Here is a 19,059-nt window from a genome sequence, read left to right as displayed (position 1 = left end):
TAATGGAGGTCTACGGTGGGTCTTTAAAAAGAATTACAGGTGCATTCAAAGTTCAGGAAAGTAAGGGAATAACCTAACGGCCAGATGCAATCTAGGAGTGGGGCTAAAATCACACTCTGCAAACTGCTGCAAGCCCCTGAGGGTCCTCGGTCCCCAGCGGGGAGAGCCCTGCCCCCACAGCCATGCCTTCCAGCTGCAGCCGGGAGCCTGCGGGCCGCCGGTGTGAACTAGAGGGGCTCGCGCCTTCCCTTCACGACCTAGAAAGTATTTCAGATTAAATCAGTACATCTCAGAACTTCAGTGTTTCACTACATATTAGGAAATGTTTCTGAAAACATTCAGTTGTAGGGGGGAAAAATCTGCTCATTCCACCTAATAAAAACTAGCAAATCTTAAGATTAAAGAGAGCGTTCTTCTCATGTTATCATAATAAAGGGATATGCCATCATCGAGCTTACTGAAGTGCACTTAATAAGTTAATTTAAAGCAACTGTCCACATTAAACTTAAGGAGTTTGAATGGTAAGTATGGACCTAACATAAGAAGTATTCCGTCTCACCCCTTAAGTGAATGTTTCCTTACTTCAAGATTATAAATATGATTAGTTGATGCCACCAGATGACTTAGTAAATTTAAAAAAAAAAAGAAAATCTCAGTAAGCAGAAGTTAAAACCTCGCATAGGCATTCTTTCAAGTACTTTTCTATATCTTTTCCAAGACAAATTAAAACTATTAAATGGTAACAAAAATAATAGTCTATATTACTTCAGAACGACTTAATAATTAACCATACAAAGACATACATTGTGAAAAATTAAACACATTTATTCAATTTCCAGCACACACCGTTTAGAAATGGGCTCAGATGACAATGCACAGGTAGCTATAAGCAAACATTTTGACAGGAGGAATGTGAAGAATTAGAACAAATTGCTTAGGAAACTGCAGAGTGTGTGTGTGTGTGTGTGTGTGTGTGTGTGTGTGTGTGTGGTATTACTGTTGTTCTTTTTTTCCCCTTCTTCCGAAATTAGGTAAAACTTTCCAAAAGATACAGAGCTAGATAAGATTTCTTGAGGTAATCTGCAGCCCTGGTTCTGGGGTTGATGAAAAATTCTTGAGGGAAAAATACATTTATTTTTATTTTAGGCATTGTAGGTGTACTATCATAATAAAGAGATTCTTTTCAGCTAAGTACTTCCTGATTTTTTTTTCCCGAATGAGAGGTCTTTTACATAGTGCATAGCTTTTCATAATACTTTATACTTAAGTGTTTCTTTCACCCATATATAAGGAACCAATTTCTAAACGTAAAATCTCTGGATTATTAAGCATTGGAATGAATTATGGAGGGACATTACAGGATATTTTTTCCCTAAAAGTCTTTAAAAACAAGGCAGATTTTTTGTTTGTGGTGCTTTAGGTGTGATCCAGCCAAATGAGGGGAGCTAGAGATTTCTACTTACTCTATTCTCTGTGATTCTATGAATTGACTTAATATGCTCAAGAAACTTGCAGAATTAAATATATTTGAAGACCCTGTATAGCATACTAAATAATGAAAAAACCCCACCACCTTTAATAAAGAAGAAAATTTGGGTCTTACTAAGAATATAATAATAATTACCTTAAATTCAGTTCTCAAGTTGTTTTTCCTTTTTTCAAAGTTTAAATAATTCATCAACAAAAGCTGTAACAGTGTAATAGTGCTGCAAGTTTCAGTTATTCTGGGCATTTTTTTCTTTAGCATCATGGCCTGCAAATACCGATGCAGAAGCCTATGATGACTCTTTGACGTACACATTCAAGTCGCTATTTTTAAAAATCACATTTAAAATAAAAAAATAAAATAAAATAAAATAAAATAATAAAATAAAATAATAAAATAAAATAAAATAAAAAAATAAAATAAAATAAAAAAATAAAATAAAATAAAATAATAAAATAAAATAATAAAATAAAATAAAATAAAATAAAATAAAATAAAATAAAATAAAATAAAATAAAATAAAATAAAATAAAATAAAATAAAATAAAATGCATCCAGAGCACATCTGACTGATATCCCTGGTTCCGAATCTAGTCATTTTAAGCCTAGGACTTGCAGCTGGTCTTTAACCGATAAATATAAAGACATTCTTATCTGGTTGATTGATCCTTAAAATTGAAAAGCAGAGAGACCCAAGCATGAACTTACATATCCAAATCTCCAACTTAAAAAGTACTACAACTTGTGAATTAAACAGGGACACTTAAAGCACCCTGTGCCAAAAGAACAGTAAGTTTCCCCTCAGCTCTGTCACCTGCTGGCTGTGTGAGCCTGAGTCACTGACTTAATCCCTTGCGCCTCAGCTTCCTCATCTGCAGAATGGAGATAACAGCAGCGCCCACCTCAGAGGGCAGCAGTGAGATTCCGTGAGGCAGTGCAGCTCTGTGCTCCACCCTCAGCTCTTGACACTTTTGCTGTCACCAAGGACATGCAGACAAAGAAGTCTGATTTAATTACTCAACTTTACATAGACTCCATAGCAAAGGAAAGGCTTTTAGGAAATCTGGTGTTGTATTAGCTGGCAACTTCGGAAGTAGTCTTTTCTACAGCAAACTTCAGAATGTGACTCCAGTTTAATATAACTCAGTACAGATATGCAGAGAAGCCGGCTTGCCATGTGCTTCCTGGGAATCTGCTATCAGACTCACTTACAGGCAAACTCCTTTCCTACCTAAACACGCAAGTTCATTTACTGCATGGGTCTATTTTCTACTCCCTCCAACAGATTATGTAAAAACTCCTATTTACAGAGGCCGGGGAACAGAATGCAGCTTGCCACAATTAGACACACTGAGAACGTCACTACCTATTCATTAGGTTTTCTGCCTGTCCCTCGGGCGGCTTAGAGAGTGGAGCTGCCTGGCTGGATCTGCTATTGACAGAAATCATCTCTACACAGACACTTGTGGTCAGCTAAATGATAAGACTGCTCCCTGGTATCTGCAAATGGAAGGCAAATTACATTCTTTAGCTTATCTCCTACTCCCTCTCCAATGTAAACAGTTTAGGTTTAATTGTCAGGGGTACAAAATGTGTCTGCTTTCCCTTCAGTCCTCACCTTAGAAGCCAAGGTAGAAGTGTGCCCTGACTCTCCTAAGAGGCATCCCAGTGCAGCTGGGGGTGGTAGTAGGGTCTTTACTGGATGCACCCTTATGCCTGAGTTTAAGAAACAGGGAAACAAACTCATTCAAACACTTGAGTCTCACATGAACAGAATTTCTGTGCACTCAGAGTACCCAATTTGCATCTAGCTCACAAAGACATTGATGCAAATAACAATTCTGTGCATTAAATAAGGATTGAAGTGGTTTCCAATGGTTAAAAAAGGACATGTCATAAAGTGTACTTTATCTGGACATACCAAGAAACTTTAGATAACTAAAAAAAGTAAGGGAAGTGGGAGGGGACAACCACTGAAAAAAACTCAGCAATAAAACTTTTACTTTCTACCATCAAGTCCTTTCTGCACTCCCCCAAAAACCCAAACCTTTTTCAGTTCCCATTTTTAATTTTGCTTTAGTCTCTAAAAGGAAAAATGAATCAAAATGAAAAGAAAAATGATGGGTTAGAATTGAGGGGAGCCCATAGCAGGACTGAAGAGTTATTTGTTCGCTGAACAATTCCTCCAGTCAAACAGTAATTCTCTGGTGGTAGCTATGATGATGTCAATTTTGGTGATTTATAACTTTGGAGTAGGTTTGAGGCAGACCACCCTGGTCAAAAAGATTCTCTTCACACATGACTAGCACCAGAAAATGGGACAAAGGAAAAATGAAATCACAGCTACCTCCAGATAACTGGACATACTTCAACTCATTTGTTCTGAAATATTAGTAGAGGTATTTATAAGCAACTATACTTTTTTATTTAAAAAAAGGGGGAGAGGAAGATAAACAATAGTAATTAATAATAAGTAATATTAACTTAAAAAAAATTTTTTTCTCCTTATTTTGACTTGTCCTAAATGCCAATAGAAAAAAATGTCTTTGTCAAGGAAGGTTATCATCTCACTGTGAAACCTGAGATTTGGGGAAAAGTTCAGCAACGCTGTCAGATGCAACGTCCTTCCCGGGGGCAGGAATGGGTCTGGTCTATTTGAAGGAGATATCTTCTTTCCTCCCTCATCCACGCCCTCCTTGCCCACTCTGGCATAAAACACTATCTGCCCAAATATTTTCATTTCTAGTGAAGCCTGACTCCTGGAAATCCAAAAGACATGAGCAGTGAGTAATAAAATGAATTCCCCCAAATGAGACGTTTGGTTGAGGGAAGATGTAGGTATTGAGCTGGGGTAAAAAATGAAGTCCTCTCTTCTGGAAATGGTCCAGAAAACATACAGGATTGTGTTTATTAGGACGTGAAGTATTTGCCATGTTCGAGTATCCAGATAACTGGAACGCCATCCTTTAACCTTCCCAGAAAGAACAACATTCATGGAAGGTCATCTTAGAGTCCCTGTACCTCTGAATTCAGCAAGCCGGATAAAGCCAGACCGCCAGAAGGGCCACACAAGGACTATCACGTCTCGACCATGATATAATCTCAGAGCCTCAGCTTTGATGCCAAATATGTAAGAAATAGGCCATGTGGATTCTGTTACTCCATTTATGATGAACAAATGTCATCGATGCCTCTATCATGCAGTGCCACTTACAATAATAACAATAATTTAAAAAGATAATTCCAGCCCTAGCCGGGTGGCTCAGTTGGTTGGAGCATCACCCTGTGCACCAAAAGGTTGTTGGTTCGATTCCTGCTCAGGGCACATACCTAGGTTGTGGGTTCAATCCTTGGTCTGGGTGCATCTGGGAGGCAACCAATAGATGTTTCTCTCTCTCTCCTTCTCTCCCTAAAATCAATAAAAATATATCCTCGGGTGAGGATTATAAATAAAAATAATAATAATAATTCCACCTGGGAATCTACTTTATACTCTCATGCTAGAAAGGGGCCTGTGTCCTCTTCGAACTGGTGAGCAACTTCCTTCTGAATGGTGAGAATTAGGTGCCTGACCCTGTCTCCTTTCCTGACCGCCAAGAAACTCCATTCATCGTGGACGCTCAGAGGGGGCAACTGTGAGAACTCCTGAGGCCCCCACGTGCCTGACCTCGACTTCTATTTCCCTTTGTTTCTGATTTTCTACTTGACAATTATTGCACTGCAGGTATGTTTCTTGGAATCCTCTCCAAATGCTTTTCACAACAAAAAGGGATAGAAATCAATAAATCAACAGGTATAAAATGGCTGGAGGAGAGTGGACTGGAGGAGCACATTGTGGGGATGGAATGCACTGGGCGCAGGGTTCTTCACCTGGGGGGTGTGCATGGGCTTCCCGCAAACCTTGAACCTCTTGAAAAAGAATGCAAAATCATGGGGGATCATGCTTTTTTCTTAGGTCAACAGCTTGCACAGGAGTCCCCAAAGGCTAAGAAGCACTGCTCCAGGACTCTGATAGCAAAATAAGACCAAGGATCTGGGCCAACTAAGTGAAGCAAGACAAGGAAACAGGCTGGCTTAGGTACACACAGCAAAAGGCTAGGATAGCCCTGGGCTTCCACCAACCCAGTGCTTCTGCGCCATTAGCAGTCTTTCCCATCCGAGTCGGACCATCACATTATTCACTTGGTTGTATGTTAACCTACCAGATGGTCTGTTGAAGTTAACAAGGGCTGGCTGCTGCGGCTGCTGCGGCTGGGGCGGCGGCTGCTGTGGCGGTGGCTGCTGCTGCTGCTGCATGCCAGGCAACGTCCTTTTTCCCTGCACTGCGAGCTGCAGTGTTTCAGGGAGGTGCTGGCCCCGGGCCAGCATTTTGTAGGCTAAAATCTGAGCTCGAAGCTGGTGCAGCTGGACAGGACTAAAAGGTGAGGGGCCTCTGTTGGGCTGGTTCATTGCCTGCGGGTCGCCAGGGATTAGGGGCCCTGGCTGGTTCGGTGGCATCTGGGGTGGAGTCGGGCCACCTCCTGACGACATGGGGCTGGAGATGTGCTCTGCAGCTCCCAAGGGAGATGGGTGTGGCGACATATAACCTAGAAGAGAACACAAAAGGACATCACAGGCTGCCCCTGAAAGAGAGGCGCTCCTGAATATCTTCATAATTTTCTACAACAGCGCCGTCTGATAGAAATTTAAAGTGTATATAGTTTAATTGTTACATAATTATATATAAGAAAACTTATATATATCAAATATATATAACTTAAAATTTTCTAGTAGTTACTTTAAAAAGTAAAAGAAACAGACCAAACTAATGTTAATAATATATTCCATTTAAATCAACAGATCCAAAATAATATCGTTTCAAAAAATATAAAAATAATTACAAAGACATTTCACATTCTTTTTTGCACACTAAGTTATAGCACATCTCAATTTAGACCAGCCACATTTCAAGTGATCAATAGCCACATGTGTCCTAGAAGGTAAACTGTTAGTGGCTGCTATCCACCTAAAGGGAAGGCACCTGGGGGCAGTCTTATACACTAAAAGGAGCGCCAACCTATAGAACAAGATGTGAAGGTGACTACTATATTACAACGTGCAATGAAGAGTCTCTTACGGAGATAACAAATATTACTTGGTTTTTTATTATGCACATTATGAATAACTGGCAATTACGGAGAGTCTCCACCGCTGCAGGCACCATGCAAGGCACCGCACATGTTATCTTAGTTGAGTTCTCCCTGGAAATAGAGCCTGGTGGAAGAATGGAGTGCAGGTGATTCATACGGAAGGTGCAAGGACACTGGCAGTAGGGGATGGAAAGGTGATCTAAGGAAGGGAAGGCAGACAATAAGGGGTGTGCTACTGAGCCAGCTGCTGCAGTGGGTGCCTGAAGAGATTAAAGTAAATAACTTGCCTCCAAGTTATCCCAGGGAGGGGTAAGGAGCTGGGTACTTATACTCTAAGGATCATCAGTCAGTGCTCATGTCACTTGTTATGACTCAGGATAACTAGTCCCCAGGGACTTTTCCATGTGTGGGTAAGGTGGACATAGCAGGCAGGATGGTGGTCTGGCAGTGGCTACCCGGCTAGCACAAAAATGGTAAGAACTAAAGGGATCGGAATGGAGCATACATTATTTCTTTAAATCTCACAGCATCCCATAGGACATATATATTGTCACCTCTTTTTTTTTTTTTTAAGTGAGGAAACAGGCTCAGAGAGTGAGCAAGTCACCCAAGGTGACCCCATTAGATCTTGGCAGCTCCACGATTCAAACTAAGATTTGTCTGATCCCAATATGTATGCTCTTTCCATGGTCTAATATTAACTGATTTGAGAAAAATACTAATATTAATTTTGGTTTTAAATTAATGACTTAAAAGTTTCAAAAATCTTCTAGAAGATTACAATCCATAAAAATGAGATAAATGGTTTTTGGGTTATAAAAGATCTAAACGGGAAATTTGAGAATACTTCTCTTGAGGGAGAAACATCAAATCAACAAAAATTGGAAGGAACTTATTTCAGGAGTTGAACTGTACAGCTCAGCCAAAGAAATCCTAGAAAAACCTATGACTGAGTGTTGCCGGAGGGAGATCCAAGATGAAGGAGAGAACAAAGTGTCCTCCTGCAATTGGAAAGGCTGCCTTGACTTCAAACCAAGTGCTAATTAATGAAGTCAAAGGTGTCCTCAGACACAATGTAAAATATTAGATCAAAGGTCTCTGCCCTTTAATAAATGTACTTGTGTCATAATTATCATAAAGGTCATCACCTAGGTGTTTATTGGACATGTGCTGTGTGTTTGAACCTTTATCAAGTTTGAGCTGAAACAGTTCTGTGCACCTACGTGAAATAATGCGACCTGAGACAATGTGACCGCCACAGACTGGGGACTCACCATCACCTTCACCAGACTACAGAAGTAAAGGATACAGTGACTTTTCTCTCAAATTGCCATCTGGAAAGGGAAACAAATTTAGCTTGATCCCCTAAGACAAGAGTAGGTTTTGTTGGATCAACTGGTAACAAGTAGATCTCCTTTCAGAGAAATCCTGTCCTGAGAGAAATGAAAAACTGCTCTAGTTCTCCAAATCCCTGCTCCATACCGGAGCACAAGACCACGTAGCAATTGGGGTTCTAGCTGGTCACATAAGTTGGCCAAGAAAACGCCCCTGAAACCAGCCTGCAAGACCAGCAGAAATCTAATCCCAGCATATTGTTATTTATAACAATACACACTTAGAGAAGATCAATAATATACACCTAACTTCATCATTAGCATTCTTCCTTTTTAATGAGGCTTACATTCCCTCTTTAATTGCAATGCTGGTACAAAAGGCAGTTTGTTCATTATGAAAGCACCTTCCTGAGGCCTTTTTGGCCAATCCTGCACCTATCACAGGGAGAAAATTTCCTACCAGAGCTAATGACATTTTCATAGTAGAAGGGAGACAACCAGGCTTTAAAATCGGTCATACATCTCCTGCCTCTGGTCTCCCCTACTTCCTAAGGTTATCAATTGTAGCTTACCCATGATAAATCATAGGATGCCTAATGAACCAAAACATTAGACAACCCAGTCTAAACTCAACTGTGTAACACGGTTTATCAAAGCTCTTGTAGCCCAGCCAGGTGTGGCTCAGTGGTTGAGTATCAACCTAGGATTCAGGAGATCATGGTTCGATTCCTGGTCAGGGCACATGCTGGGGTTCTGGGCTTGATCCCCAGTATGGGGCGTGCAGGAGGCAGCCAATCAATGACTCTATCATCATTGACGTTTCTCTCTCTCCCTCTCCTTTCCCCTCTCTAAAATCAATAAAGTCATATTTAAAAAAAAAAAATCTCTTGTAAGCTGTGAACTGTGAGCAAGGCAAAGTTATGAAGGGAAGACAGATGATGCACAATAATTAATTTTACTTCAAACTGGTTGGAAAAGAAACTGAGAGTGGAATAAAAATCACTTTCCAGAATTAATCAGTAAACAAAATTTTATCTCAAATTTAATAAGAAGAAACTGAAGGTGGGAAAAATCGTTTCCTAGAATTTATAGGGGATGTTAATAGAATCATTCTATCATAGTATGATATTAAAAATGTAACAGTCTTTCAGCTAAAGAGAGTAGTTTTTGTTCTAGATTACTAGCATTCAATAAAACTTCAGGAAAAACAGAATCTACATGATGAAGCAACATAACATATTTTGGCAATTTTATCTTTAGTTGAGAAAACAGAGTGAAGAAATTGCCTGAGACTGAATATTTGTCTGGAGGATAACAATGTTGATGCAGAATCTGCTCTTTTTGAAATCTGGTTTGATTTACTCATTCAAAAGTAGTAAAAAAGTGGCAGTTTTCCTTCCTTCATCTTTAAGGGCCATTACCTCCCCAGTTTCACCTTGCCTCAGAGAGACACAATCACCTCTCTCCTTTTAATAATCTTCAACTTTTAAAAAATGCCAATTTTATATGACTTTTCTCTACATACACACACATACACACACACACACACACACACACACGCAAACACTAAATATTATATACTTGCCTTTAAAGGCTTTTTTACCCAATGGACTAAAAATAAACAATGTTATCATTGGGAACCATAAGGTACACAATTCAGTATTTATTGAAGGAAGTGGTTTTGCTTCTCAACCAATACCTTAAAATAACCTAATAGGTTGCTAGGTAGTGAAAGCTGGCAGCTTTCTGATCAATACCACACCTCTCTGTACTTGTGTGTATATAAATGGCTTTCTACAATAGGGTTTTTAAAGATACATGCTATTATAGAGTCTAAAGTCTTTTTAAATCATTATATTAAATAAGACTGCATTATACCAATACTACTTAGTAAAAAGTACACTTTCAAATAATTCATTCCCCAGCCTACAACGCACTTTGCTATTTTAGAGGAAAATATTACATGCTAATTCTGATTCCATTTAATGCAGACCTCTGCATTTCAAAGTAATTATAACTTACTGAAATTATATAAAAATTAAGAGCTATTTAAATGGTTGACTTTTGAATGCATAGGTTCACTTCTCTATTTAATTAACAAAATTTACTACGTATGTATCCAGTTATTTGCTAGACACTGGTGCCAAGTGTTGGAGAGTCCAAGAAAAATCATCATTCTTAAGTCGAAGAAAAGAACCAAGCAAGCAGAGAAATTTGAAGACACATAGAAGTAAAAATGTTCAATTATAATCCATGCATTCTGGAGCTTTCCAACAGCCCACTATTAGAGAGGTACTGCAAAGCCAGGAGCAGACAGAGCAAGCACGTGGTTTTAAGAATCACCGAATATAACTCGTCCATACCTCCCAAGTATTAAAAATTAGAGCTACATTACCTATGAACACACCTAGCTCCTTAGAACTTAAATGATAAACCTGAAAGTATTGTCTTAATTCATTCTTAACACTGAATGGGTCCAATTTTTTCTTTCTGGACTGCAAAACATCCTAAGGCTTTTTCAGGCTGCTTTTCTGATATGGTCAAAGATTTTATGAGTCATCTGCAAGGTTTTATGAGTCATCTACCTACCTGTCATCAAAATTCAGATCAGAGTCTGGGATATTAAAAAACCTGTTTGAATATTAGTGAAGACACACTCCTATGCAACCATGACTTGCTTATTTATATATATATATTTTAAAAACTGACCACATTTTTCTAAATCCTTACACTCAAATATCTCCTCTCAGGTGGGTGGATGTCTAATCATGGATGGAGAAAATATATACATTAAATTACAAAGGAGTATACAAAGCAATGCATAAACCGCAAACTTTGAATTAGAATATCAGCATATTAGGGTTAATTAGTGCTAGATTAACCCATGCCCTCTGCATGCTGAAATGACCATACAGTGATTGTGAAAACAAGTTACGCTGTATTCAAAAGACTTTGTGGTATCTTTACTATGCCTTCAACAGTGAGGGAAGAAGGCACCAAGGAGAAGAGAAATATACCATATTTGGCCATTACTGTGGGTTGTATTGTGCCCTCTACAAAGATAAGTTTGAAGCCCTAACCCCTAGTACCTGTGAATGTGACCTTATTTGGAAATAGGATCCTTGCAGATGTAATCAAATTAAGATGAGGTCATAGTGCATTAGGGTAGGTCCTAATCCAATGACTGGTATCTTTATAAGAGGAGGAAAACCTGCAAACAGACACAGACACACAGGAAAAATGTCACATGGAGAGTAAGACAGAGATAGGAGGGATAGATCTGTAAGCCGAGGAATTCCAAGGATGCTAGCAATCACCAGAAGCTAGGAAGAGGCAACAAATTCTTCCCTCGAGGCTTCAGCACGCATGGCCCTGCCGGTACCCTGATTTCAGACTTCTAGCCCCCAGAACTGTGAAAAAATAATTTTCTATAGTTTTAAGCCACCCAGTTTGTAGTAATCTGTTATGGCAGCCCTAGAAAACTAATACAGCTACCCACCAGCAATGACAGGTAATTCCACTACCAGAAAAAGCCACTTTACAGACAATGTATGAACGCGTTCAATTCAAGGGACACAAGTGGCTCATTGTACCTGCACATCTACACTGTTGTTGGGAAGCAGACCAGGAACCTCCTTCTGGCCCTGTCACTTATAGGTTGTGGAAACTTAGGAAAAAAAAGTAAATTCTCTGAGTTTTAGCTTCCCATCTGTAAAACTGGGATAATATAATTTACCTTACAAGCCCATGATAAAGATTCTGAATAAAGTACATAAAGCAGTTTGCAGAGTGCTTGAACTTGTGGAGGCTAGTAAAATTGTGAGGATTTTGTTAATAAAACTGACCATATGAATCATAAAGTTGTGTTGGTAGGGGCTGGGGGCAGACTTCTATAGGGAAAAGAAACCTGCTGGATTCAATCTTCCTCAACCATGTCCCTTGGAAGTCATAGTTAAAATAACCAATATGAAAGATGAAAGACTATGGTATGAAGCCAAAATCAGGTATGTAGTGTTACAGACCTTGGCTGTGCTGATCCATCGGACTCTGGGGAGGGCCCATTCCTGGGTGAGGTGGCCGCATGCCGGTGCCCTTCATGGACCCGCAGTGGATATCTTCTACAATCCCCTTGTCGTGCATACCATCCATGGGCTGAAACACGTGAAGCACATCAGTTAGACACCTCCTTAAAAAGGGGTATTTCTACTTGGAGTTTTAAGACCCCTCTCTAAGGTCTTCAAAATTGTGGCACAATCATCTATTACCCATATGACAGTCATATATTTTTACACCTATGTTACATATATTATTATATATTACATATATTTTAGAGGTGGGGACAAAAAAATTAAAAAGACTACACCAATAGGATTATCAAACTATCTGTAAGTCAAAAGTTAAGACTTTAAACAGCTGAATTTTTTTGTAACACCAAAACCTGAAAGTGAAAATAAAATCCTGCTCACGAGGTATACAAATATAAGCTATTCTTCCATACCTCCTAAGTAAATCCTGAAACCTGCTGTGTGTTGAAGTTACTCCCAAGTCTGAAGGAAGACTATTTGAAATGTCTGCAATGATCGATTTTTTGGGTAATTTTTTTGTCATCAGAGGGGAAGGAACTATGGAAAGTTTAAAAGTTGAAACCAGAAAGTTCCATGGCAGTTGGGAAAAGAGAAACAGACCAGGTAGAGCAGAGAATGGAGTGAACGCTGAAAGGGAAGGGCGGTGAAATGGATGGAGCTGTGCTACAGACAGGAGAAGACTGAATAAGGTTAAAGGCACAGTTTGGGGGAAAATTAAGAACACAGGGTCTGGAAACAGGACTTGAGGCCTAGCACATAACAGACACGCAATAAATAGCTATTGAACGGACGTTAATCCAATCCAGAATTGGGCAACGGAGCATGTGTTTGAGAAAGGAAAAGTCTATTCCTCCGCAAAATGCAACAGCAATTTTCAAAAGGGCCTGAAAGGAATATTTCCAGGAGTTTATAGAAACCAAATAACTCCAAGCAAGAAAGTATGAATGTTTGCAGTTTGGGAGAAAGGAAAGTTAATTTCTGCAGAGTCAAAAGCATGCACTTGAAAAGAGGAAGAATTTACCATAAAGAGGATGTTCAGAAGAAAAATGGGAAGAATTTGGTATAAAGAGCGTCTCTGAGTGTGTTAAACAGTAATAATAGAGAGGAAATCAAAGCTACGCAGCAGATGTATTTAGGCCACTTGTTTATTTATTTCCAGTAATGTTGCAAAGCAAAAGCTGAAGCTCAGAGGGAGGAGGGGGAGAGAGACAAGAAATAAAGTTGTCTATAAAAACAGTCTAAGAAAGTGAAGGCATCTGGTCAGCAGGTGTGAACTCAGGCACTTAACACGTCCTCACGCAGGGAATCATCTGAGGGGCTGGGGGTTCAGGAAAACCAGATTGGCAAAAAAATGCACACCTTGCAGAATGAGAGCAAAACAAAACAGAGTTTAGGTGAGGGTAGAGAATACGAGGAATTGTGACAAAGACGCTAGGTAACAAAACCATAGGGCCAATAATAACAACCCAGAGCAAAAATGTAGTACTGACCCAACACTCATTTATGCGTTTAACTTTTAAATGCTTAAATACTAATAGAGATTAAATATTTCCTTCAAATTTTACCTTTCATTTTGGAGGTGAGTCATCTTTAACCCATTCTAAAATTATTTAACCCACCTGGACTAAGGTTTACAAGTGACAGATCTGATCTGTAATGTAGCTCCCAAATTAAATTAATATGAGCACGAGACAATTTAATGACTTCAATATGTCTATATGTTCAATATGTCTGCTAAAAAATATGATATGAAAAACAAATAGCTTTATTTCTTCAACTAACAAGCTAAAAATGTGTTTGTCTTTTAAAAAAGGAGAGAGAGAACTTGGGGACATTATAGGGATATTCACAATATATTTTCATTTATTTATTTATTTTTTATTGATTTCAGAGAGGAAGGGGGGGAGAGAGAGACATCAATGTGAGAGAGAAACATGGACTGGCCGCCTCCCACATGCACCAGGACCAGGGATCAAGTCCACAACCTCGGCATGTGCTCCAACTGGAACCGAACAGGTGACCTTTCAGTGCACAGGACAATGGTCAACCGAACCACACCAGCCAGGCCCACAATGTATTTTTAAATGTAAAAAGGAAAGTTGCAGAGCAATTAATACTAATAATATATTCTATTATGGTAAAAGAAAAATTATTTTAAAAAATTACACCTGTGTATGATTTTTACTGAACATAGAGAAAAGTAAGGTGTGAAAAGCTGTTACCTGGGGTGAAGCCAGGATTAGCCATTTCCTTTATTTACCTCAGTACGGTTTCACTTTTCAAAACAAGCCACACATTACTTTTTGGATTTGAAATCATAAATAACAAAGTTTGTAAAATGTGGATCTTCTCTTCTGGGCTCCCAATGCCTTAGCTTAAAATTGACCTACAGTCCTACACGGTTAGGGGAATGACTTGCTCTTTTTTGCAGTAATCTTTCAGTTTTAAACCAGTATCTTCCAAAGCTTATCTATTTAACATCAAAAGGCATCCCACCACCCTATGCCCCTGTGATGTCATCCAAAAGAGATATAAATGTAAAACCTCTACTTGTCCCATCAGGCATGACCTTCAGGTAATATGGCCTCATAGAGTTTCTTTGGCTTTTGCTAACTTTCAAAGCAAACTGTCTCAGAGGCTCTTGTTTACTTTCTTAGAAGGCTGTTCTCTCTTTTTTGCATCTCCTGTGAAGGTCTAATGTCAAAATTGTAACAATACGATCATCTCCACATCAACAATCCAAGTCTCACAAAGAGAGGATCATTATAAGAGTCCAGAAATAAACAACTGGACGCCAGTTCTGCCAAATCGGGTCCTTCTCCCAGAACAGAGCAACTTCACAGAGAGACAGCCAAGTGCATGCTGGGAACTCCCTAGAAACTACCTAAAATCTTTAGGAAGGAACTCATCTTCCGTTTACTCTTTGGGATCTAATTTTTTAAATAAATACAAACATTTTTTTATTTTTACTTTTTTAAATATATCTTTATTGATTTCAAAGAGAGAACAGGAGAGGGAGAGAGAGAGACAGAAACATCAATGATGAGAGAGTCATAGATCGAGCCCGCAACCCGGGCATGTGCCCCGACCGGGAATCGAACCCCGATCGCCTGGATCCTCGGTCAATGCTCAACCGCTGAGCCACGCCCAGCCGGGCAATAAATACAAACATTTTAAAGAAAGAAATAATTTTCAATATGTTCATTTCTGGATGATATAAGTTACTTAACACACAGAGTCAGACTTACTCACTTATACACTTGCTCACCAAGCCAAAATAGGGGCAGCCCACAAATCACCGGAACTGCATATTCTATCTTGTCTTTTAAAATGCCAAGATCTGATCTTCCTGACTAGTGCAACATCTGTGACATTAAACGAACCTCAGAATGTATGTTTTTAATAATATTCAGGATAAGGCAAAGACCTAGCTTCTCTCGTAAAAACAGGAGACACGGAGGGGCAGGGGTTATCAGGGATATTAGCCATCCACGACACAGAGGACAAGACTGAACAGGAGAATAAACTCTTACCTTATGCATTTGATGCATGCTTTCCTGTGGGAAGTCAGTGGACCCCATTGTAGGCATAGGGTGCGAGACACTTGGAGGTCCAGGACTTGGCCCCATCATACTGTGGACGGAACCTGGGGATGGTCCAGGTCCCGGACTAGGTCCAAGAATTGGTCCAGGAGAGGGTCCGGGCCCCGGCGAAGGCCCCGGGTGGGGCATCGCACCAGGGTCTGTGGGTGTGGACATCTACCTCTCCTGTCTCCGCCAGTTGCTGCAATGATACTGAGCTAAAAGGAAGAAAAAAGAAAGGAGTGTTTTCAACATGATGTTAAGATCAGAATAAAACAGTTGTTAGTATTTGATGGTGCCATTTCTATAACAAACATCAAACAGAACTGCCCTGTCTGATCCAGATGTTTGAGTGTGATATATATCCATCTGCCCTAGTCTTTATGAAGACCACTTGTTTAAAAGGAAAAAATACTCTAAATGATCCCCCAGAAAGATATAAATCATCTAAGATACAAAAAAGACTCACTGAAGAAACTCAAATTTAACATATAAGCAGAATTCTAAACAAGTTTGAAATTTATTACTGAAGTCAACAGATGCTCTCCATTACTTACTGGCTGGGGCACCTTACAAGTCATTAACCTCCCAAAGCCATTAAACTATAACTCCCTTAAAAGGTATCCAAACAACACCCATTTTCATAAGTAAATGGACATTCAAAACTTCATAGAAAATCCTAGTAAAATTTCATAGAAAAAGTAAAATTTCATAAATAATGAAAGAGAATTCCCAAGCAGAGGTTATGATATTATAATATCATATAATACCCATATGATATTATCATTAGCTGAGAGTGAAAAGCAATGGTACATGTGAAAACACAGTTCCTTGCCTGGCACAACAAAAAGCCATCTTTATTATTATGATTATTATTATTAGTAGTAGCAGTAGTAGTAGCAGCAGCAGCAGCATTGTGGTGACACTGCTATACAAAGTATATATATTTCAGGTGTTCAAAGTTATAGATATTTGTATACACTGCATAGTGTTCACCACTGTAAATCTAATTACCATCCATCACCATACTCTTGACCCCCTTTCCCCATTTTGCACTCCCCTCAACCCCCTTCCCCTCTGGTAACCATCAATCTGTTCTTTGTATGATTTTGTTTTCGTTTTGTTTTGTTTGTGCATTGCTTTTTTTTTTTTAGATTCCACATATAAGTGAAATCATACGCTATTTGTCTTGCTCCATCTGACTTATCTCACTTAGCATAATACCCCCCACGTCCATCCATATTGTCACAAATGGCAAGATTTCCTTCCTTTTCACGGCTGAGTAATTTCCATGGTGTGTGCATGCGTGTGTGTGTGTGTGTGTGTGTGTGTGTGTGTGTGTGATATTTTCTTTTTTATCCATTCATCTCTCAATGGGCACTTAAGTTATTTTCTTGTCTTAGCTATTGTAAATCATGCTGCAATAAACACAGAGGTGCACATATCTTTTCAAATTAGTGTTTCTTCTTCTTTGGCCATTTTGATTTAGCATTATTTTCCCCACCACCTCCACTGTACCAGAAGTGATCAGAAAGATTGGTTTAAGATGTGGTCCTCCTACCAGCTAATTAACTGAAGACAACTGGGACCGTTGAGAATTCGTCCTAGGCCTCTCTGTGGTCCAACATTCCAAAAGAAGTCATCCATGACCATTGGCTCGGGACCCACCACAGACTAGGTATGCAAATTCTGGTTCTCCATTTTCACCAGAGCAATACTCCATCACCCACGCTCCAAAACTTCTTGGCATCCCCACTGGGGAGCTGCCTCACGGCATGGGTACAACTGCATCTTGGACATGAGCCAAAACGAGTAAATAAGCTGCTTTCCAAATTCTGATGGAGATCAGTGATCTCGGCAAGACAGCTGAATGCCACTAGTGGTAGTAATGATTACATAGTATGTTATCTGGGGGTACACACCTGTATATACAAAAACTTTCTGCCATCAACCTCATAAAATACAGCACGAGATACCCTAAGAGATTTGCTTATCCACTGCTTAGTGGCAGGGATGGAATTAGACCACAGGGCCCAGTCACCCATAGCAGGGCTCTTTCCACAGTGAAAGTAGAGGTTTTAAAAAACCACATTAGTTCCATTCTTAGCTACCTACTGTCACCTCTAGCGGAATCTCTAGACTGTAGAGGCCATGAAGACAGGGTCTGGCTTTTTTTCACTCCTGTATCCCCAGCAACTCCGACCAGCATGTAGTAAGTGCTCAAAAAAGATCTGAATGAACTGCAATCTCCATTTCAAGGGCAAACTATCAATAGAGTCAATTATTTTATAAATAACAACTATAGAGTAATCGGTATGTGAGGTGTGTTCACAGGGACTGATTTGTTAAGTATACAGTTGTCTAACCACTAGGTTGTACACCTGAAACTAACAGAGAATAATATTGAATGTAAACTGTAATTGAAAGAAAAAGAAATCTTAAAAATGTAGGCAAGAACTTAGGGCAGAAGTGAGACATAGAAAAATACCCTATGACTTCACTTAAATGCAGAATCTAAAAACAAAACAAAAGAAATAAACAAAACAAAAGAGCAACAGACTCATAGATACCAAGAACAACCTAGTTGCCAGAGTAGAAGGGGGTGGGGGATGGTTGGAAAAGGTGAAGGGGAGTAAGAGGTACAAACTTCCAGTTATTAAATAAATTCGCCACAGGGATGTAGTGTACAACAGAGGGAACAGAGACAAGATCCTAATAACTTTGCATGAAGATAAACAGTTAATAGACTTATTGTGGTGATCACACTGCGAGGTATATAAATGTCAAATCGTCACGTTGCACACCTCAAACTAATACAATAATATATGCCAAATAGACTTGAATAAAAAATTAAAAGAAAAAATTTAGGGCATTCTGATGGGTTAGGGTTGAACGGGAAGGGGTGAAAGGCCACTTCGGAGTGATTATAAGCGGGGATCACTCAAGCCGTTTTACTGACACAAGACGGGACTAAGAGAACACAGTTCAAGCGGTTTCTAAAACAACAGGGAAGCCTCGCCGGTGAATTAAAGCCTTGAATTCTCTAGAGAGCCAAATGTTATTATTTATTCTTCGCGATTAACAAAGCAGGAGGAAGTAACATTTTTTTGGCCCTCCACCCCCTCACATACACACGTCCAGTCAGCATTTTAAATTTAGGAAGCTGACGTCAATTCAGGGGTACTACAAGTTATAATGTTCTTTTATGTATATCAGCAAACTAATACACCCCTTTATGTTTGAGTGAATAAAAGGAAGTTGCTTACTTCCTCGTATAATTTACCTTGAACAGGGCTTCAATGGCTATGACAGGAATATACCACAAATCTGAACAATAACAATACAAATACTTTGCCTGGCAGTCTTACTTTCCAGGTTTCATATTTTAATACTCCTGTAATACTCCTTTCTGCAAATCCGATCATCTTCATCTGGGAATCCTAT

At 39.3% G+C, this 19,059-nt stretch overlaps 1 protein-coding gene across 5 annotated transcripts in view; it reads right to left on the bottom strand.

The window, feature by feature from the left end:
• SMARCA2 (SWI/SNF related BAF chromatin remodeling complex subunit ATPase 2) overlaps positions 1 to 19,059 on the bottom strand; it is a 157,106-nt gene that overhangs the window by 126,248 nt on the left and 11,799 nt on the right. For all 5 annotated transcript variants that reach the window (XM_081151009.1, XM_081151012.1, XM_081151011.1 and 2 more), the window contains exons 2-4: positions 15,568 to 15,833; positions 11,972 to 12,101; positions 5,689 to 6,072 (exon numbers count right to left, since the gene is read on the bottom strand). In XM_081151009.1, coding sequence (XP_081007135.1) covers positions 5,689 to 6,072; positions 11,972 to 12,101; positions 15,568 to 15,792 — 739 coding nt within the window. In that variant the 5' untranslated portion in view covers positions 15,793 to 15,833. The remainder of the gene's footprint in view (positions 1 to 5,688; positions 6,073 to 11,971; positions 12,102 to 15,567; positions 15,834 to 19,059) is intronic.

Source organism: Miniopterus schreibersii (genome assembly GCF_964146895.1).
Source record: "Miniopterus schreibersii genome assembly, chromosome: 11".
Lineage (NCBI taxonomy): Eukaryota > Metazoa > Chordata > Mammalia > Chiroptera > Miniopteridae > Miniopterus > Miniopterus schreibersii.
The sequence above is the reverse complement of the archived record's forward strand: the minus strand, read 5'-3'. Positions and strand labels throughout refer to the sequence as shown.